General features: G+C 40.7%; 1 protein-coding gene across 1 annotated transcript in view; it reads right to left on the bottom strand.

The window, feature by feature from the left end:
- elna (elastin a) overlaps positions 1–21,296 on the bottom strand; it is a 47,312-nt gene that overhangs the window by 15,749 nt on the left and 10,267 nt on the right. Inside the window, exons 2-21 of the mRNA XM_034701583.1 lie at positions 21,138–21,206; positions 19,334–19,381; positions 18,262–18,330; positions 18,009–18,035; positions 7,258–7,323; positions 7,024–7,101; positions 5,556–5,585; positions 4,179–4,253; positions 3,927–4,001; positions 3,226–3,273; positions 3,034–3,096; positions 2,690–2,722; positions 2,510–2,584; positions 1,838–1,879; positions 1,662–1,745; positions 1,523–1,573; positions 1,289–1,405; positions 1,041–1,076; positions 675–854; positions 413–565 (exon numbers count right to left, since the gene is read on the bottom strand). Coding sequence (XP_034557474.1) covers positions 413–565; positions 675–854; positions 1,041–1,076; positions 1,289–1,405; positions 1,523–1,573; positions 1,662–1,745; positions 1,838–1,879; positions 2,510–2,584; positions 2,690–2,722; positions 3,034–3,096; positions 3,226–3,273; positions 3,927–4,001; positions 4,179–4,253; positions 5,556–5,585; positions 7,024–7,101; positions 7,258–7,323; positions 18,009–18,035; positions 18,262–18,330; positions 19,334–19,381; positions 21,138–21,206 — 1,419 coding nt within the window. The remainder of the gene's footprint in view (positions 1–412; positions 566–674; positions 855–1,040; positions 1,077–1,288; positions 1,406–1,522; positions 1,574–1,661; positions 1,746–1,837; positions 1,880–2,509; positions 2,585–2,689; positions 2,723–3,033; positions 3,097–3,225; positions 3,274–3,926; positions 4,002–4,178; positions 4,254–5,555; positions 5,586–7,023; positions 7,102–7,257; positions 7,324–18,008; positions 18,036–18,261; positions 18,331–19,333; positions 19,382–21,137; positions 21,207–21,296) is intronic.

The following is a 21,296-nucleotide window of genomic DNA, read 5'->3' as shown; positions in this document are numbered from 1 at the left end:
GGAGGCAAGAATCAGAAACAAGAGACATAAGCTATAGTCTCATTTTGCTTTCAAACAGATCTCATTGTTGTCTAGGAGACATGAATGAAACACTTTTGAGATCTCCTCTCTAAATGTATTTTCCTATGGGATCCTGAGATGAAAGTTGTACATGCAGTTGCATTTTTTTTCTGCATACCTGAATGTGTGATAGGTAGACGCCTAAAACTATAAGATAATGAGAAAAGGTTCCAATACATTGTCTTGCTTTATAGAGACATATTTGTTGAGTCATACAACATTTCAGTCTAATATATCTAAAATGTTTAGTGATTAGATGGACCTTCATCAGGTATGATGGCTATCATAACAAATTTCTGATTCTTAATTATCCTAGAATAATCTTTACTTGACAATAAAAAACATCTCATACCATATTTAGCAGCTTTTGCAGCAGCAGAATAACCTCCTCCTGCACCTCCAGTTCCATATTGTCCCCCTGCACCTCCCTGTCCTCCTGTTCCTAGTTGTCCTCCTGCACCTCCTAGTCCTCCGGTTCCCAATTGTCCTCCTGCGCCTCCTAGTCCTGCAGGACATTAATCCAAAGGGCAGAAAGGCAAAACTTAATCATAGCTATCATGTTGCTGAGGAGTTTTTAATTGTTGTGCCATGACTATAAACTACAGACATCGTACCATATTTAGCAGCTTTGGAGGCTGGTAAATTACCACCAAACCATGGAAATCCTGGTACCCCCCCTGGAACCCCTCCTGGTACCCCTCCTGGTACCCCTCCAGGTACCCCTCCTGGTACCCCTCCTGGTACCCCTCCTGGTACCCCTCCTGGTACCCCTCCAGGTACCCCTCCTGGTACCCCTGTGCAAAAAGAACCAGCAAATTAAACTGTTAAATTAAAAAAGGAGGTTCTGCTAAACATATCAAGTATCAAATATTTTTTCTGCTGCCATCTTACAGGTTGGTGTAAGATCTAACATATAATTTGAAAGAATGTGTGATGATTTGATTTGAGGTATTCTCTGACACTCAAAAGCAAGTTCTAACCATATTTAGCTGCCTTGGACCTAGCATCGTATCCTGCTGTAAAATATTCAAAGACAAGAAATCAGATGTTATCTTTTTTACATTAACAGTACGTAGACAAGACAGAGGGAAAGATACCACAAAGTAAAATAGTGAGGCTGAGGGAATGCCAGTGACTTTGATTTCTAGCCAAGTGTTGAGATAGTATAAACAGTATATAACTTTTCCTTTTATGCTTGTTGTTTCTTGTCATTTGCAAGATATTTTACCTCCTGGCACAAGCCCTGGATACAGTCCTCCAGTGCCACCAACACCTCCAAAGCCTGGCACACCTCCAGCCCCTGGCACACCTCCAGCACCTGGCACACCTCCAGCACCACCCAAACCTAGGGCAGAGAGCACAGACTTTAAAATGCAAATACATTCTGCCCAAACAACACACAACTTATCCTACATTCTTCATAATGGAAATGATTTCTTTGGTCATTTATTTGGTATAATACCATATTTGGCAGCTTTAGCCTGAGCGGGGGAGATCCCCCCAGGTCCCACCCCTGCAAAACAAACAAACAAAGAAAAAAACACATCAGGCACTGCATGTCTACTCTATATCATTCAACAGTGCATATTTAAGAAACAAACCAGTTCCAAATGGATAACCAGGCCTTGACCCGGGACCACCTTGTCCTCCTGGAAGTCCAGCCCCAGCATTACCAAAGCCATAACCTGAAACATTACAAAGCAAGTCTTCATTAATCCCTTAAGTTTACACTGTCACTGAAGTTCTACTGAAGATTTGGAAAGCTGAAGTTTTGTACCATAAGGTAATTTGCCTCCACCAGGTTTTGCTCCATAGCCACCTAAAGAGAAAGGAAACGATGACAAGATGTTGAATAACGCTGCATGCTTATGCTTGATCACATGCAGAAAAAAGGTACTGTAATCACTTGTCTTTGTGAAATAGAATATCTCATGATAACAACCTTAGAAGATTATAACTTTATAATCTTTCATCATTTTGCCACTTTCATAATAAAACATACCACGCTGGCAAGCCAATAACAAATAAAAACTTAAACCTTCCAAAAAATGCAAACCAATTGTTAAGACATGTAAATATAAGATTAATTTCAGCCATCTCAACCTATTTAAAAAAATCAAAACCCTATGATTTCGGTAGAACTGAAGATGGTTGTCAAATCTCCCATGTCCCAATTTTTAATTTTGATTTTCTTTTAACTATACAATAAAGGCAAAGATGCCAAAAGTTACCTATAATGCAAGGTCATTTCCATTTCAGTGATTCCATTCCAAACTGTGATTTTTGAGGACAATGATACAAAAAAGTTGCGCAATTTCATATAAATGTTGAAGAGTTGATTTCCTCTACAGTATAAGCTAGTGAAAAAGTCTGTAAGCTAGAGGAAAAAAAGAGTACACTAGGAAAGTTAAAAAGCGACTGTACAGGTACGGGTCACACAACCTCACACCTTGCACTTTTGGGGATGTGAGCGGGTATCCATGGAACACTCCAGGCTGCATGGGTCCACCATAGCCACGTCCACCTGCAAGGAAGAAAATGAACCTTAACCATATCATATCAGTTATGCTAAAAAACACTCACGTTTTTGTTTGTAATTCTAAAGGATCAAAGAATCAAAGAATATTACCTGGTCCTTGACCACCAGCTCCTCCCCCTCCAACTGCATAAGAAAAGTACCATATAATCCAATCAGACACATGAGTGAGTTTCAACATATGAAAGTCAGATAGAGTTTTAGCAAACTGAACATTGTTCATCATTTAAAAGATGTTCTACCATATAGTAGTTTTAAGGCGTATTCACACTATTGGACATCCATTTTTACTGTTACTGATATTTTCAAAAGACTCATTGTACCAGTTTTAAAAAAACAAGTTGTGGTGGATAAAACATTAATAAAAGCTTAATTGAAGTAGATCATTTGGCATCTGATGAAAAAAAGCAGAACTTTTGAGTAACAGTAAACATTACTGGATTTGGGATTCATGTTGCTGCCAGTGGCCACCCCAGGGAGAACACCGCGTCCACCGAATCCTGAAGGGGGAGAGAGCAACACAAACACAAAAAAAAGCATTACAGTGCAATGCATTACATGCAAAAAACAAACAACAAACAAACAAACAAAAACAGAACATTACCCATTAATGGATGAAAAAGACAAACCTTGTCCGGGGACCAGTCCACCTTGGTAAAGTCCAGGCACACCCACGCCTGCCACAGCAAGTGAGAAATATTATTTCTGCCTCCAAAGATCCAGCATGCATGAGCAGCAATAATCTGTTTTGACCTTTGCTTTACAATTTTTACAATTATATGCCTGTCAATTATTAAAACTAAACAAGACCACAAAATGAGCAAGACAGGATGCAGCAAAGCCAGACAGGGATCTTGGCGACCTGTAAGCATACTGACTGATACTGATACTGACAGTAAAATCTTATAATATCTCATAATATAATTTCCAAATATTCATTTTTCATAATCTCACTTACATAGACTAGATAATGGTGTGATATTTCCAACAGAATACATAAAATAAAACCAGGACATAGATACACACACACACCTTTAGATGCTGAGTTTTTTTTAGTTGCTGTACTGTAAGCAGGGTTTCTTTGTCAATCTGAGGATCTACATCTCAGTGAAAGCTTTAGACATGAGGGCCAACATAAAAACTGCAAGCTTTAAGTTTGTTAAACACTATCATTTTGCCAATAATTATGAATAAAAGTGTTTCAAAAGATTTCTAATCACTGAACCCACACCACATGGAATGGAAAATGAATTTGATGCAGCTCTGCTGTCTGGTAATCTGCATCCACTCTGTGTTCAGCCATGTGAATTGATTGTTGAGTCTACAAAACCTGGCACTTTGGCTGCTTTCTTTCCAGCTCCAAAACCACCCCCTCCGGGAAGGCCAGTCTGAGGAATAACAGGTGCTGAAAAAAAAAGCAAATGTTACTTGACTCATCAGACAAATATACAGTATGGAAACATGGGCATATCTTTCTTGTCCAAATGTCAAATCCAAACAACTAATGATGGGATTTCTGCCTCTGGGGGTGAATTCGCTACACTTTTAACAGCTCTTAAAGTTTGAAATATGTTTGTCTTGCCTCCAGCAGGCACTGCAGCTCCAGTCCCTGTGCCTCCAGGAACTCCTCCAGCTCCAAGCACAGTTCCCCCAGTCCCTGGTAGTGAACATGGTGCACAGACATACAGTATAGTTAGTTATTTAGTTAGTTTATTCTCATTCATTGTGTCACACACCAGAAAGGTGCGCAGCACGCATGGACTAACAAGACACTACAAAACAAAACAATTTAGGAGTAAAAACATAAAGGAAAAAAGGAAACATTACTGCACATGTTCAGGTATGACCATAAGTAAGTCGAAGCAAAGTGTTACACTTCAGACATTGGCACTCGACATATAGATTTAATATGAAAACATACAGTTTCTGGATTAATTTTATACTCAGTTAAGTTCACCCTCAGTTGAATCTGAGTCATTGATGCATTGTTGTCTTCAGAGTAATAAAAACCTTGCAAAGCAATTATTCTATAGTTATTCATGCAATGACCACAAGAGGGCCCTGCGATACTGCAGAGAAGCAATACGGAGTTATGTGGCTGGTGCCAAATTTGACCCGTCTGCAGGGAGTGAGATCTTTAGACTGCCCATTGGTACTGGGAGCAACTAATCCTGCCCTAACAATCTGTCATCACTCCATGACCAACGGTAATACGGTCAACTTTTAATCTAATCAGGAGAGGCAGTCAGCATGCACAACATTTGCCTTGCCTCATCCAGTGCCTCATTTCTTTGGCTATCCCCTCATGCAGGAAATGAGCTGTCAGGTTCACTTGTAAAGGGGCTTGGCAGCAGTATAAAACACATTGGTTTATTTGGTTAAACTCTATGTTCTTTAATCTTAAATCCCCCACACTTTTGACCGGACAGACATTGCGCACTGCCCGTAAGTATGTGGCCTGGGAGATTTGCTGAGGAAAAGTTTGGCAAAGGCTGTTTTGTTTTATCTGCACCGTTTTAAAGGAAGTCATTCTTTTTCTGAGTGTCATGCAAAGAATACAGGCGGATCTGGGGACAGCAGTTTTGTTATTGCCAACCAATACTTAAGAGTAGGCTCTTTGCCATCCTGCAGCTCTAGCCATGATTGGCCCTCCTGAGTCCATGCTTAATTACCCAGCCTAATTTAAAGGAAATCATGTGCACCTGAACAGAATAGACTTTCAGGTTATGCTGGACTCTGCTGAAGTACAAACTGTGGCAAACACATTTTTACTTTTTTTATTGTATCTACAGACCTTGGACAAAGTGTTTTTTCATACAGAGTCACAAGTAATGCAAAACATTCATTTTGGCTTTCTGACTCACATGAGCATGCAAATCTATCAAAGTTCTAAAGAGCTTCATGCCAGTATTCAGCAGTTTTATTTTTATGGAAGTCTATCAGGCCAAGATCAGCTTACCTCCGTGTGGCAGCAGACCACCTCCTGCACCTGTGGTTAAGACAACCAGTATTTCATTGGTATCAATTACAAAGCAGATTGATGTTAGATATACAAGGGATAAAGACTTGAGGGACCCTCAGAATGACTGTGTGCTCAGAAACGTTTTCTTTGTGTCAAAACAGCAGCCCACTTCAATCAAACATGAACCCAGCTAAATATTTGCAGGTAACTCTTATTGTGTATAGAGTGAACTATTAGTCAAGTAAATAGCATTACAGTCCATTTGGATGAAAACTGTTTCGTATTATTTATGCTTAAAGTTATTTGCAAGTGTTAGATTTTGTGATAACCTGTGCAGAAGAATATGTCACCTCTTTTTGTTAAATGATCTTTTAAATGGCACATTATAACCATTCCACCTCAACAGACCAGGCTTAAAACCAGAGGTGACCAAGCCTTTGTGGCAGCTGCTCCTCGACTCTGGAACAACCTGCCTCAACATATCCGCTCTGCAGGATCAATCCAGATTTTTAAATCCTCTCTTAAGACTCACCTCTTCTCCCTGGCTTCTAATCAAGGTTGAGTGGACATCTGGCATAATCTTAATTAAATCTTAATTTATTTTATTCTATCTTATTTTATTATATATTTGCACTGTGTACATCTTTTAGTATTGTATTTAGTATGCTATGTTTGTCATTTGTGCTGTTTTTGATCTGTACAGCACTTTGGTCAACCCAGGTTGTTTTAAACGTGCTCTTTAAATAACGTTTGAGTTGAGTTGAGTTGAGTTGAGTTGAACAGAGCTCTTTAACGACAAGGCTAAAAAGGTAGCAGACCTGGGTACTGGGAGTTTTTAGGCCAAACACATAGAGGAAGGCCAAATCGTTCCCAAATTCAGGAAAAATAAGCTAGTGGAACATGTTGATATTCCATCATTATATTTTATGAGCCCTTTCAATTACAATCACCGAGCCAGGTTTGACTGCTTTTTAAAGGAATGCTTTTTAAGAAACAAATACAATGTGCTCAGCTGCATGTGAAGTGTTCACTTGTTGAGTCAAGTAGAAGCATCCATAAACTAAAGGTAACAGGAGTCACACCTGGCTGATGCACTCATCAATCCTACATTGTCAATAGCAAGAAGTAATCCCCCAAAAAACATATTTTACACATTCTGTCATTTATATGTCTTTTTTTTTGGCAATAGTCTGTTTTTTCCATTCTGTGAAGTGTAAATACTGTCAAATCAGAGACATTTCTACACAAATACCAGAGGTAAAGCACACCAAGAAACTGCCATAAATGGAGGGTTTTAACTAAAGTGTATTACTGTAGGAAGGATACATTACGTACAAAACGTCACTCTGCATCTAATTTTTAACCAATCATTCAATTCATCGCAATAATTTCTTGGTACCATCACCCCTGCGGTAAGGCACTGATGTTTTAATTACACCAAGGCATTTTCTGCCATCTGCTGTACCTCTTTTTGCAGCCTTCTGTCCAACACCCCCTGGGAAGAAGCCCCCCGTGCCTCCTCCTCCATATCCTCCATAACCACCTAAATGAAACCAAGGTGCACAAGTGAGTGTGTGTGCTTGCTTATGTTATGTTAACACACATTTGGCACATATAATACATTATAAGAACAGTTTAAAGGTATGTTTTTAACATTCACAATCTAATATTTATTCCTGAATCAGTTCCAGGTACTCACCTCCTCCATGGCCACCACCTCCCAGGCCACCCCGTCCAAGACCTCCAGCTCCTAGATTGCCATAACCTTAATGTGAAAAAACATCACAAACAAACAGTTGTGCAGTGAGAAAGACATTAGCCATGAGGTAAAAGTTGACCCCTCACTGAGTAAGAAACATGAAAACATAGAAAAAACCTCAAATAGGTCTGTCCTTCTGGTTATGCTGTGTTCTTAACACTGGGGGGAGCCGTAAGTTCTTTCTGATACAAAAATCTCCAGACCCATCCTATGAGCTATAAAGCTTCTGGCTTGAAATGATGCATGAATAAAGTCATAACCCAGCTTGGGTTCCTACTTGCTGACAGGAACAAAAACTTGTTGGGAGATGATAGCAAAAAGGAAAAACTGTGGAAGGACATGGAAAAAAATGATCAGCAGCTGCTCATGAAAGGAGAGGGACTAAAAGATCCTGAAATATGGGGCCCTTAGAGGAAAATATAGCCCACTTAACAGTAGGTGAAAGGTTTTTGTGTTTTAACAGCAATAAATCAATAAAAAGTGTAAAGTTACAAGTGCCAGAAGACCCCAAAAAAAGAGAAAATTGCTTGAGAGTAGTGATCAATAAGTAGTGAACAACATTTCTTTAGGAGTGAATACCCCACATATCAAAATTAAAACAAGTTAATTTCATACATCAGTAAAACACAATGTTGTCGAATGCATTTGTCTTAAATATTCAGTACATACAGTAAACAGGATAGTTGTCTTAAAAGAAGCTATGAGCTCAGCAAGCTCCCAGATCAGACACAAACATGCAGGAGTAATGACTGTTTTTGGTACAAGAAGAAATCTGGTTCCTTCCAGCGAGCCAGTCTGCTGAGGAACTTGTTTTCATCAATACCTCTAAGCCAAAAAGTCTGGGGTGAGAGCAACTAAGCATGGGAAACAAGCTGAACACGGGGTGAGAGGGAGAGACAGACAGATCAGAGCAGGGGTGAAAGCTTGGAGTCCAGCAATCTGCGGGGTGCAGGTAATGATACTGACGAAGAGGAGGAGGAGAAGGAATGTGCTGGGAGATACAGAGAGAAATATGTTAGTGTGGAGTTTCATGATCTAGTCAAAACAAATGTGGGCACTGGTCTTGCCAAGAGCTTGGCAAACAGATTGAGCATGCAATGCGAGCTCAGACGCTAGGCTAAGCACCCTTGCGATAATCCATCTTCTTCAAAGCTTTCAGGCTGGATTGCTCAAGCATCCCCAGGCACACCTCGAAGTAATAACAACCATAATCAATTCTTATATAAATCAGAGTGTACTGGGGTTTTCCCCTTCCCCAGCGTCACTCGTGCTGACACCCCTCATTTATCTCATTTTTATAAGTGAGCTACACATACCATAATAGTGTTAAGGAATTGACAGTAATGCAAGATAGTTAATGGACATTTGGAAGACTGTTGATTCTCAAAACCCTTAAGATTTCTTGGTCTGGCATGAAATGTTTCTTTAAGACGTCCAGCCTCCTGATTACAGAAGGCCTTCTCTGACAGTGTGAGGTGTATTTGTCAGTCTGAGTGAGTGTTGAAAGTATACAGCAGAGATTAGGTCACTGGAAGAAAAACATGGAGAACAAAGAAGACAGACTGGACTATAGAGACATTTATCTGACTCATCCATCATCAGGCCCACCTGTGCTCACACATGCATGACCCAACCTCGCTTCTGGCAGTAGCGCTCATGGCAGACCGGCACCTGCCACGTTGAGTTTATCATTTGAGAAGGTCAGAGGACAAGATGCAGACACACAGCAGTCAGTCTGAGAAGTTGCAAGGCTGGTGTGCGATCAAGAATGCAGGACTGAAGCAGACACAAAGTTTAGACAGAGTGGAAAGGAAAAGCATCCTTATTTAATGAAGTTCTGACATCACTAGACAGAGGAGAAATAATAAGCCCTTAAGTAAAAGATACTACCCTTGAGGTTGTGTATGTTAAGGGTCAAAGTTAGAGGAAATGTTAACAAAATCTGGATCACTTTCGGTCTGGCATCCAACCACTGATTGTACATTTTGAGAGATGAGGGATTGAGTTTTCACACAAAAGCTCTCTGTTTAGCCATATTTACTCAATATTGTCAGCTCACACAAGCAAGCTTTTGTTGGACTACTATTGTTACAAGACGTCAGCTCACACAAGTGGACCTGTCTTAGCTCACACATAATGGGAAGTCTACACCAATGTTGTTTGTTGTCATAAACCACACACATAGACATCCTGCACCATGACCCTGATATCAAATCACAGCTTTTCTTGGGTGCTGCTCCCAGTATTTAGCTGATTGCTGACAACCTGAGGGATTTATGTGCACTAATGTAGCAGCATATTTTCTTGCTGACCCTCAAGGCATAATGGGAAGCCCAAGAGACCACTTGAAACCAACTGCCTCTGGACCTTGGACAAATCAACTCTACAAAAGGTCAATGCTCTGAATAGCAGATGGAAGGGACAGAAACCCAATACTACACAGGGGGAGGACTGGAGGCCAAGGAAACTGGAAGGTAAGTGATGCAGGCCTGGGATGCATCAGAGTTTCCTCCATTTAAATTTAAAAAAAGTGTGAGAGGAACATGGTTTACTAGCCAGTTTCCATTCAGAAAGGACCTCCAGTTTTTACAGCTGTGCAGTGACAAGTGCAGCAGCAGGTTGTCTGGGTAAAATTTGTGATGGTGTCTCGCTGCATGATTGAGCATCACAACTGCAAGTGAGACCACAACTCAAATCTAGTCCTTCTGTGACAAAGGGGTCTTGTTTTATTTGGATGGAAATGTAATGACGAAAAGGTATGTTCTAGCCTCCTGCTGTACCCTGTCATGGCACATCATTGTATACTTACTGGAGGCTGATTCTGGAGTAAAACTGGCCAGACAGCATGGCTAGTTTTTTCAGTCACCAGCCATGTTCTCAAACTTGGGTCATGTTCAAGTGATGGAGTTAAGCCAGTGGGAAGAGAAATATCTGTTTTCAATCTGAAAACTGAATCGTCTTGCTCATGCTCCACAGGGGTTAGGTAAGGTAATCCTCTATTTCAGGACTAGGGGAATACAAGGGACATTAATCAAAACATTGTCTTCTGATCACAGTCTCTTTCGTTTACTGTTTTTCTCCCTGGTCCTGCATCTTTTTCTGTTTCCTCTCCAAAAGGTGTCTCTGAGGTTGAGCTGACCAGACATGAGGTGTTAATAGCAACAACTAGAGGAAGCCAAACGTGAGCAATGAAAGATAGATTTTCTCGCTCCTTTCCGTCTCCCTTTTCCTCCTCCAGTCCTCTTCTCCCTACTTTGTGATCCAGCTGGGCTTGTTGAAGGGTTTAATTTAAGAGAGCAAAGAATTCCATGGCAGATATCCACAGCAACTGTCGGCAGACGCACAGAAAGTAGACTTTGGAGCTGGATGGAGCTCTGGAATGTCCAGGAATGTCTAGGGACTTGTCTTTCACTGTTTTCTTTGTTTTAGGTAATTTTTTATCAAGCATATAATCCAAGAACAAACGTTTGTTTATTGAAAAGTGAGGAGGATTGTTGACTACTAATACTTCATTTTTATACAGCTGGAACCCAAGCCAATGAGCAAAAATGTCGAGGTATTCTATTACACAAAATCAAAGAACAAATACACACAGACTAAAGATTAGTTTAAAGAATCAAAGAGACAAAGAGACGTGCTGTGGCAACAAAGATGTTGCAATTTTCTCAAATGTCATGGAAAATGTTCATAATAACTCCATCTTCAAAGGCTCTTCAAAGGTCCTCAGAGAATCTGCATTTTACCTGATTGACAGGCAGAGTCTATTCTCCGGCTGTGGTCCCATAAAAATGTCCACTTTGAAAGCTAAGCCCACCATTATGTCCTTCAGAGTCATGACACCAGGTTTTATCAGTATCAAATTATCACACCATTCCACTTCCAAGTTAGTGGATGGATTGCATTCTTGCGAGATGACGCAGGACAAGCTGGATGAAAGCACAATGATGCGGGGTGCTGTAGTGATTCCAGATCGCGTGAGACAAGTGGACACTCTGACGCTCCCCTTGCTGCCTCTCCTGTGACCTCCCCCTGCTCCTTGTCACTTCCAGGTTGTCTTTGCTGTCAGTCAGGGGCACTGAACTGTGAGAGGCAGGACTGGTCACATGTTGGACTAATTAAGCATTCACACAGCCACACCAGCGCACACAAACTTTGTCCCTCTCTGGCTGGTGTGAACTAGCCAACTTTGGCGTCAAGCCTTTTATTGTTTTTGCTTTCCTTTTCCATGGAGTCATTGACACTATCAACGAGAGGTCCCAAAGCCTCAGCCTCAATCTCTGCCAGATGACCCCAAGTGCACTTCTGCCAGGGCTCCTACAGACGAACAGGGACAGGGTCTACATTTGCTTAATTCTGTAAAATCTTTGCTTTTTGGCCACATCCAGGTTTGAAAACTGTGTAATATAACTGGACTTCTAAACTGTTGCGTGAGTGTAGTCAGACATTGTTGGTATGGGTGGTCACTTTTGACTTTTATGGGGGACATTTGCATCATGCTGAAAAAGCGATTGCGTGCTTTTTCATTATGGGGTCAGCACTTACACTGATGAAGCAACTTTGGCAAACTCCCACTGACCCACGCACTTGGGCAGTAGAACACACACCATGAGGCTTTGAGCAATTCTTACAAATGGTTCCAAATTAACTGTAACTGTAAAAGTCACCATTACATGTCATGTGGATTACAGGCACTGCCACAGGGCCAAGCTGGCTTGCTTAGCCAAGTGACGTCTGTGGCTGCCTGACCTCACCAGCCTGAATATTCTTAAGTCTCTCACCTCCACACACACACACTCACACGCCTTACATCAAACACATCTGTGCTAACACGAATACTGTTGTCCCTTATTTCAAACTGTGCTAATTGGTACATCATGCCTTAAACCATGTCCACTGAGTTTTTTGATGTCATTGTTTATGCTTCAAGTCATACAGAGCAGAAAATGCTATGCTATAAGCTTTCAAGTCAAGCAAACAGTTCTGCCATTTCTCCAGTTTCTGTGAGAGCTGAGAGCCTCTGCTATTCTTCTTTTTATCCACCTCTGAAAGAATATCACTGTTTCTCTGCCAACACTGAGCCCCTGACTTTGTTCAAAGAGAATCTCTAACCCAGGGCTCATACCATAGCCTGTTTTAGGTTGGCACACCAAATCAAAGCACGTATTGTAAAGGCATGCGGACAACACAGAAACACTGCCTGCATTAAAGTATACTATGATACACAGAGTGCAAGTGCACTTACAGAATCCTACTTTTAAAAGCTGCCAATATCTAATAAGTACATTCCATGTCTAATTAAGCTGAATTTTGGAAGTGATGCATAGGGCAAGAAAACTAGTCCACAAACACAGCTGGTGGCCATGGTATGTAAAGTTGGCCAAGTGTGTTTCCTTTCCCAGATGGTCCACATATGCATCTGCCATTCCACTGAATACTTTTCTGACAACTCAGGGTTGAGAAGAGAGACTCAAGTTCCTAAGGCCGGCTCGACCCAAAACATGCACGTTGAAACGCTGACGTTAGACTTCTTGAGGTTCCAAGTTCCTCTGTCATTACAAAGGCTATGATCACTGAGGAGCCATGTGAAGCATTTCGCCATTACAAACATATGGGATGCTCTACAAAGGAAACAAGTGAGAGAGATTAACTGCATCACTGACAAAGGACAGCTATTTACCAAATTGTACATTACATGTATGTGGAGGTATTGCTACACATCAGGATACCTATAAGTCCTTAAGAGCCAAAGCTGAAGTCATTTAAAAGCCATTCATCTTCACAAGTCATTTAGTCCAGCGTTGAGTCTGAATAAGTGTTGAGAAATCCAAAATCAAAAACATTTCAGAGAGCTGAGATAATAGCAGTGACTAAAACCTTCGTGGGAATGCAAGATTGACTTGAAAAAGAAAATAACAAGAATTTATTTACTGAAATACATACGCTTGTTCATGGACAATTGAAAACCAGTGTATTTCTCAAAGCATCGCTCCAAGTCGCATCAAAGCTCAAAGCAATAAGTTCTGAATTATTTTTTTCCTGATTTACTCTCCGACTTAGTCAGAAGTAATGTGTGCATCAATCTTCAAGATCCCTGTTTTGAACATTGCTGTATAACACACATGACGATCTACCTCTAAGCTATACTGGCCAGCAGTGGGCACTTACAACAGACTTAGATAACAAAATGGCACTGTTGTAAACAGAACAGACTCATCTGTTAAAATACAAAAACAGCATTGTCGTTGCTTACTGAACCAAACAGCCAAAAAACAGACCCTCTAATCTAACAGACTTCAGTCCACTCCTACTAATGATTGCAACAAGGTGGTTTAGTTGGTGATCTATCTTCATGGACTCTTGGGGAAATAAAAGCAAGAAAATTCTCCATCACTACATAAACAGACCAGGCTGCCAGATGGACAAGTATGGTGGTCTATGCTCCAGACCTTCTGGCAAACTGAACATGGGAGAGGTTGGGAGAGCAAGGGATGGCTCATCAACTAACACCGTGAACAGGGGAAACAATTACATTGGTGGTAACTAGAGAAAACCCATGAAAACAGAACACAAAACAGGCTGGTTGAAGGCCAGGGGGCTGGAAAACTGTAACCAGTCAATTGTTTGACTGATGAGACACAAATAAAAACTAACTGAGCCTTGATCTTATTGTTCTCATGCAAATATCACTCTAATTTACAAGATGTCATTATGTGATTACAGAAATTAGGTGACACCAAACAAGACAAATCGCTTGTGAAGCAACAGGCCTTTCCGATGTGAACTTTGGGTTGTGTGGACATCAGATGGGCTGAGTCCAGGGAGAGGGGTGCTACAGTTCTCATATAAAAAAGTCTCCTTGGCAGACATTTAAGGTTCCAAAATATTGAAAGCTTGACACTGAGACCTGGTGTAAACCAGACTGAGAGGATGAGGGAACATCAGTGTGTAATAAAAGAGGAAATTGCCATGGTTCACATAGTCTAAACAAGTATATTGTCTGTGAAGGACACAAATTCAGTATTTTTGTGTCTGTGTGCTTTTCTCCAAACTTATAATTACACGCATATGAAGACTATGAACATATTTACATACACTCTCTGGTCATGCACATTCACATGCAGATGCTCTCGGTCTCTGACAGATCAGTGGACAGGTCTGAGCCCTTAATGAAAAGCATGTGTGCTCCTGGAGACTGAACCTCCTCCAAACTCATCTTCTCTTGGCTAAACACTTTCATCCTCACCTCAATCTATCAGTCTCCTTTCTGTCAGCAAACTCTCTAAGCATGTGTTTTGCACGAAACGAATGTGCATGAAAAGGAGTGTTTTTTTATTGAAGGTGAATGCCTGTGACATAAACAGTACACAGTTTGTGCAAGATTTATTGCTGCTTTCTGTTCTGCTTGCTTTGCCGTCTCTTCTGTTCACTGTATATCGATTCTGTCTTTTCATGTCATTTCTCTGATTTTTCCTCATCTTCCTGTTATGAAGCAGACAAACACACCTACCCCGTCTCCAAATGATGACCCTGATGTGAACCGTTCTGAATTTAATATGAACCAGACAGGTCTGCAGATGGACCCAAAGATAAGTCTTATGGATGGGCAGTGAGGTTTCAGTTGCAGACAGATCCACATGATATTAAGCTGTACTCTAAAATGGCTCAGTGGGTGGTGAATTAACAATTTTCTTGGTAACTAGATATGAGCAATATTTCGTGTAACAGCCCAAAAGTGAGTCCAGCTCCAAATTAGAGTTAAGCGTTGGCCACATCTCTGCTCTACTACAGGTTGGCCTGCTGTCACAGAAATCACCAGAGCCAAGATGTCAGAGCTGTGTCATAATAAATCCCAGAGACAAGTTGCTGCGTTGACCAGTGTAATGAATCATCTTTAATTATATTTGTATTGAAGGTTTTCCAAGTGCGATTTTATCTTGAACATAATTGTTTGAACTACACACCCTAACTTTTCATTATTATTATATTTATTAGGTGGCAGTGGAGACACAAAACAAAGATTCCATAAGAAGTGATGACTATGTACACCCAGTTTCCAGTTGATTAAATATTCTTCACTTGTGCAGTCAGGTCTGCAATCAATCATACCTCAACAAGGGAGTGTTTTTGAGTTTTATTGCATCACAATGTGAGGCCGAGAAGGCTATTATCACGCATTTCATTCTTTACTTTGGCTGTAGGTGGAAATCCACAACCAGCCAGTGATATCAAGTGTACTGAGTCCTCATGCACAGGAAAATTGTTGGTCAACTTGTCGAGTTGATCTTGGACTGAGAGCCTTCCCGGCAAGCCACTTATTTCTGCTGAGAAATGACTCTCCTCAACTTTTTCTCAGTTTTAACAACAGCAAATAGAGGAACTGTTTAAAGACAGTAATAAGTACGGCAATTTGTGAGCAGCAATTGTGGAGGCCGTAGCTTCAACAAGATGCTAATGCTGATTCTAGGGAAGCCCCAGACAACCCACTCTCCTACACACTTTATGTGCTTCCTGCACACTGATAAAGAGCTGGCTGGTAGTGATTCTCATGACTATGTTGAGAGAGGGTTTTTAATTCTTGGCATGTGAACTGAGTGGCAATCACTAGCACTGAAAAATGCTAAGCTAAGCTTCAATACATACGCTATATACATTCTACCCAGGCACATCTTTTCTCGACCAAAAACAGCCGTGTTTGATGGTATTTCGAAACCACACCACAAGAGTAAAAACAGTTAAATGTGATATGTTTCTTGCTAACAGCCTTCACACTGCTGAAAGAGTGACAAGGGGCTAGCCTACAAAAGTCCATTTTGGAATCACTACACAAGGATTAAATCTACCTTTGCTGGAGGCAACACAAGAAAAGAAACATTGTCCAACAGCTGTTCATAAAGAGAGAGTTCCTCCTTCAAGCTTTCAGTGTTTTGTCAAAGCTGGATGCTGACAGACTTCACAATTAGTGTAACATTTACAAGGTCTTGCATGAGCTACGCTGCAATTCACTGCAGTCACGCTACTCACAAAGCCAGCTGCTGTTCTCCATTACTGGCCAGGCAAGGTGCGTATCTGTGGAATGCAATGTCACTGCTTGCTTTCCATAAAGAATGAATGGTAGCTCTCTTAGTTTGTGTATGTGTGTGTGTGAGTGTGTGTGTGTGTGTGTGTGTGTGTGTGTCTGTGTGTGTGTGTGTTTGCCAAACTAAATAATGGAGATATATTCAACCTGCTTTTTTGATAGCCTTACCAGCGAATGAACTTTATATGTTTATTCGTATAATAATGAAAAATAAAAACATAAGGTATGTTAAGTTTTCATTTCCAAACACTGATAGTTTCAGGCAATCATTTCTGATGGAATGTAAATTGCTGGAAGACGCCACTGTTGGAGAGCAACATTCAGAGATTACTCAACATAATTACAACCATGAAGCAGAACAAATTACAACCCCTTGGTGAATTAAAGTCGCTTCTTTCATTTCAAAAATGTGTAAAACCTTAGTTGACCCCTTGCTGTTCTCTCTGTGTTAGGAGTTGAAGTTTTCCATGCTTCAGAGATTAGCATGGGCTGGGACAGGGAGATCCTTGACCCAAATTACTCTTATTTCAAAAACACAAGGAGCTGCTTTTAACATCATTTGCTTTCCCTTTCCTCAGTAATGTAACATTTGTCATGTCCAACCAGTGAGGTACAAGGACAACCCAATTGCATGCAAAAGCAGGGCCACAATTCCCTGCTGATCCGAGCCAAAGTCAACTTCCATCAAATACTTGATATTAGGTCATTTTCACATAATGGCTCTCCTGCAACTCTTGTAGGAGGGTGGGGCTGTGGCGCTCCACAGGGACCCTTCTGTAACCTGCTCCATGTGTTATCAGGACTATAAGATGATTGCTTGTTTCCTTATCTTTCTCAACACATAGAGGTAGGCAGAGATATTATCAGCAGTGCTTAAAGAAATTTAATGATGGCTAAACATTGTTAAGTACCAATACAGCACGGACTATAATAAAGCAAAAGAAAATATTTACTGTACAGTATCGGAGAGAAGGGCTGTGGTAAGTTCCACCACAGAGGTTTCCAGATATTGTAAGGGTCTAACATTACAATAACATTAATCAGTGCTCTAGCACCATTGTTTGGCAGGCGTTGATGGCTGTTTTCACTCTGCCAATCATCACTCCCTTATACAGCAGAGGTGTAGGAGAGGTTAAATCTCGCCCCAGATACATGTAAAGCCAGTGTAAACCAAAGCCGACGAAAACATGGGGTTGATAAGGAAAACCTTGTGACAACCAATCAAAAGACTGTTTCGCTCAAGCAATGGGTCTGATCCAGGTCAGGTCTCCCTTTTCTGATGGTTTATGTAATGCAGTCCATACATTAACCTAGTGTATCCATCCAGTAACAATACAGCATATTTCCTTCCCTTCAAACCAAACAGTATACACAAAGCAGAGGTATTTTCCATGTTGTAACCTGAAGAATTTTGTTTCCTTTTTGTTACCGTGCTGATTTGCAGCTGCATGTATATACAGTGATGTAATGTAAACTATAACACTTTGATGTTTTTGCAAGAGAAGTTGAATGTATTTCATATCCTATTGTGAAATGTATATGTGGTATGTAATATATTACAAACAAAACCCAAACCTTTCACAAAATACAATATTATACACACAGTCTAACTTACCTGGCTTAGGAGGCTTTCCACCTTGTCCTGTTTGGTCAAAGGTGAAACAAAAAGATTTACATGAGCATTGCTTTTGCAAAGTTGTTTCAAAGTATTTGCAAAAAGGACTTTCTATACAAGTAATGTCATTTGGTCTTAAACATTGTAGAATACAGGGCTACATTCCCGTTTTTGAAATGTGCCTTCTTCATCTCCGATACTGAGAAGTTGATAAAGCTCTGAATCATACAACTACGTGTCTACAACTTCATACCTGCACCCAGTCCACCTAGTCCCAGTCCACCGATGCCTAGGCCACCTGGCCCACCGCCTCCATAGCCTCCTATTTTCAGGGTGAAGCAGAGACAGGTGTTATGTGCTCACTATGGCCACCAGCATTATTGTTGTCAACTTTTATCATCATAATTAGCTGCTAACAGTGTTCAGATCATGTCGTCATGCCTTTGTCATCACTGACGTTGTTAAGATCATGCTAATAATCCCTGACTGCTGAACTTGTGTGAGAGAAATGAGTAATAAGCCACAACTTTTCAAAGGTCAAACCCTGTAATGTTTTCCAACAAACTAGCGAAACCACAGTGGTTGGCCAGTTAACACATTGTTTATTGCCACAGCAATATCCCAAGGATATAATTATTCTTCTCTTGTGGTGGTTTGACAGGGAAGTTTGGGCCATGTGTTTCCTCCAGATCTGACCAAACCAACGCTGAGTGTTGACAGGGAATTTGTCTTGAGGGGAGCAATCCCTTTCTTCTTGATTTCATTTAAATAAAGGCTACACTGTTGGATGCTGCAACTGTATGCTGCACTGGGACACAGCTTAAAACATACAACCAACAACTTAAAACTCACAGAGTAGGTTCACAACTCAAAGAAAGTCTCATCACATGATACCCCTTTAATGGCTTCAGTTCTCCTGGCTAACAAAAAGGTGTACAGGGTCAAACTTGTTTAGCAAATGAGCTGCAGTCATGCCAGGGTCCTGCCAATGCTCTGATCCGCTGCCCAAGTAGACTGTTCATGCAGAGCTGAGTGTAACTGTTAGGAATATTCGAAATGATACACACAAAAGAGAACTTCTTCGGCTGAGCATTACAGCAAAGAGAGGTAGTGGCTATAACATAACATTACTTAAATCAATCTAAAAGTCATGCATTTGATAATTAGGAAACCAAAACATTAAAAGGTACAACAAAGCTTTAGTTTCTTATGCACAAGCCACTAAAACAGTAGTGCAGGAACCAATCCATGAAAAAACAGATGTGATTATGAAATACATTTTATACATGGGCAAAAAACCTAAATCTAGCGTCCTCTCTACTCACCTGCAGCTTTAGCTGGTTTATAGCCCGCATGGACTCCTCCAGCAGCCCCTTGTTTAACAATAAACATACAGAGAATGAAGTTATGCTACTCCTACTTGCAGTGATATATGGCTAAGAAATCTATGAGCCAAGCTATTCATCATCTGACTTTTATTAAAATTCCCACAAGACTAAAGAAGAGCATGCAGTGGCATCATATCCTTGTGGTGAAGATGGTTTTGTGGTTCAAAGTACATGTTCTTTTTGCAAAATGTGACCCTACAGTAAAACAATGCTAAGATAAGCTGTCACACATTTACTTAGATTGTGCATACTTTTAAATTTTGATAGTAAAAATTTCTACTACGACTCATACGTCCTCTTGTGCTGACATCTTTTGTGGACACAATGCAAAGTTGACATTTAAGTGCAGTATATCTAAAGCACAGAGCTCCACATGAATGTTCTAAGTAAGCACATCAGTGTGCTTTGGGAAACAAACATTTTTGAAAACTGTGACTAACTATTGTAGGTCACACATACAACATGAAGGGAAGAGTCCTAATCAATTAATGAGACTACAATAAATCACACAGTTGTGGCCGTTCAGAACTGTTTTTGAGTTTGCCTCACTGAAAACATCCAGCTTCAATATGATAGGTCACATGTGAGGGTGACACAGAAAACTGAAATGTACTGACTGTATATACTTTTTCGATGATTTGAAGCATCAATGTGGTGACTCTTAAGATGTACTTTTTTTCCAAGGAAATGTTAAATTATTAAAGGTGGCATATCATGCAAAATCGACTTTTTAATGGTTCTCTACCTGAAATATGTGTCCCTGGCATGTCTACAAACCCCCAAAAATGAAAAAAATCCATTCTGCCCCTGTTCTGATTTCTCCACCTTTCTGTAAATGTGTGCTGAAACGAGCCGTTTCAGTTTTCAGTGTTTTTCATACGTCACAACGACATCCGGTCTGTAACGGAAGTCAGAGCTCAGAGCTTGTTCAGACCATAGACTGTATAAAATACAACTCAACTCCTCCTCCGTTTTTCATTACCTGCACAAATGTGTGCTAACAAGGAGCTTAGGAGGGAGGCATGCTAGTTGTAGGCTGTCTTAATAAACACAGAGGTCGGTTTTACTCCCCACGTCTGCAGATTTGAAGATCTAGTGGATGATTTTTATTTATCATGGAAAAGTGCTAGCGCTAGTTAGCAAAGCCACATAGTTACATGTTCGTAGCTGTGTACCAAGACACACGTCGACATACTGACAAATAAAACAACAAGAAACACAGAATCTGTGACCAATCCTTCAGAAAGGTCCTGCTGCAGGCGCCTCTCCATCAGGATCAGATTCTGGATCAAATTCAGAGGGTTGAAGTAACGCGGGTCTGTGAGCAGTCATGTCTATGCAGCCAACAACGCCAAACATTAGATCAACGTGCTGGAGAGCCGAGGCCACATCCACTTCCTGAGGGGGCGTGGTCAGAGAGCTCATTCTCATTTAAAGGCACAGACACAGAAAACAGCCTGTTCTGAGCAGGGCTGAAAAAGAGGGGTTTACAGGCAAACCAAAATCTGATTTCAAAGTGTTTTCTTGAGTAATAAACTTCAAAGACATGTTTTGGGGACCTCTTAGACCAATATATTTTGATGAAAAAGAGTAATATGTCACCTTTAAAGTCCCAAATTTGTGTCAGTTCATCTCTAAAACTTTTCTAAACTCTATGTTTTCTCACAATGTTTTCTTTGTTTGTTAAAGCTTTGTTTTGTTTCATGTCTAAACTGTCCTGACAGTCATTGGAGTCTGTTACCTGGATAGAATCCAGTTCCTGGCCCAGTTCCTCCTTGTCCAATTCCAGCACCTGGCGGTACGTACACACCTGGATCACACAACACAGAAAGCAAAAGGTCATCCTCAATCAATCAATCTTGATTTTTATAGCCCCGTCATGTCAAATGTTAACTCAAGA

The sequence above is a fragment of the Notolabrus celidotus genome, chromosome 14 (genome assembly GCF_009762535.1).
Source record: "Notolabrus celidotus isolate fNotCel1 chromosome 14, fNotCel1.pri, whole genome shotgun sequence".
Lineage (NCBI taxonomy): Eukaryota > Metazoa > Chordata > Actinopteri > Labriformes > Labridae > Notolabrus > Notolabrus celidotus.
The sequence above is the reverse complement of the archived record's forward strand: the minus strand, read 5'-3'. Positions and strand labels throughout refer to the sequence as shown.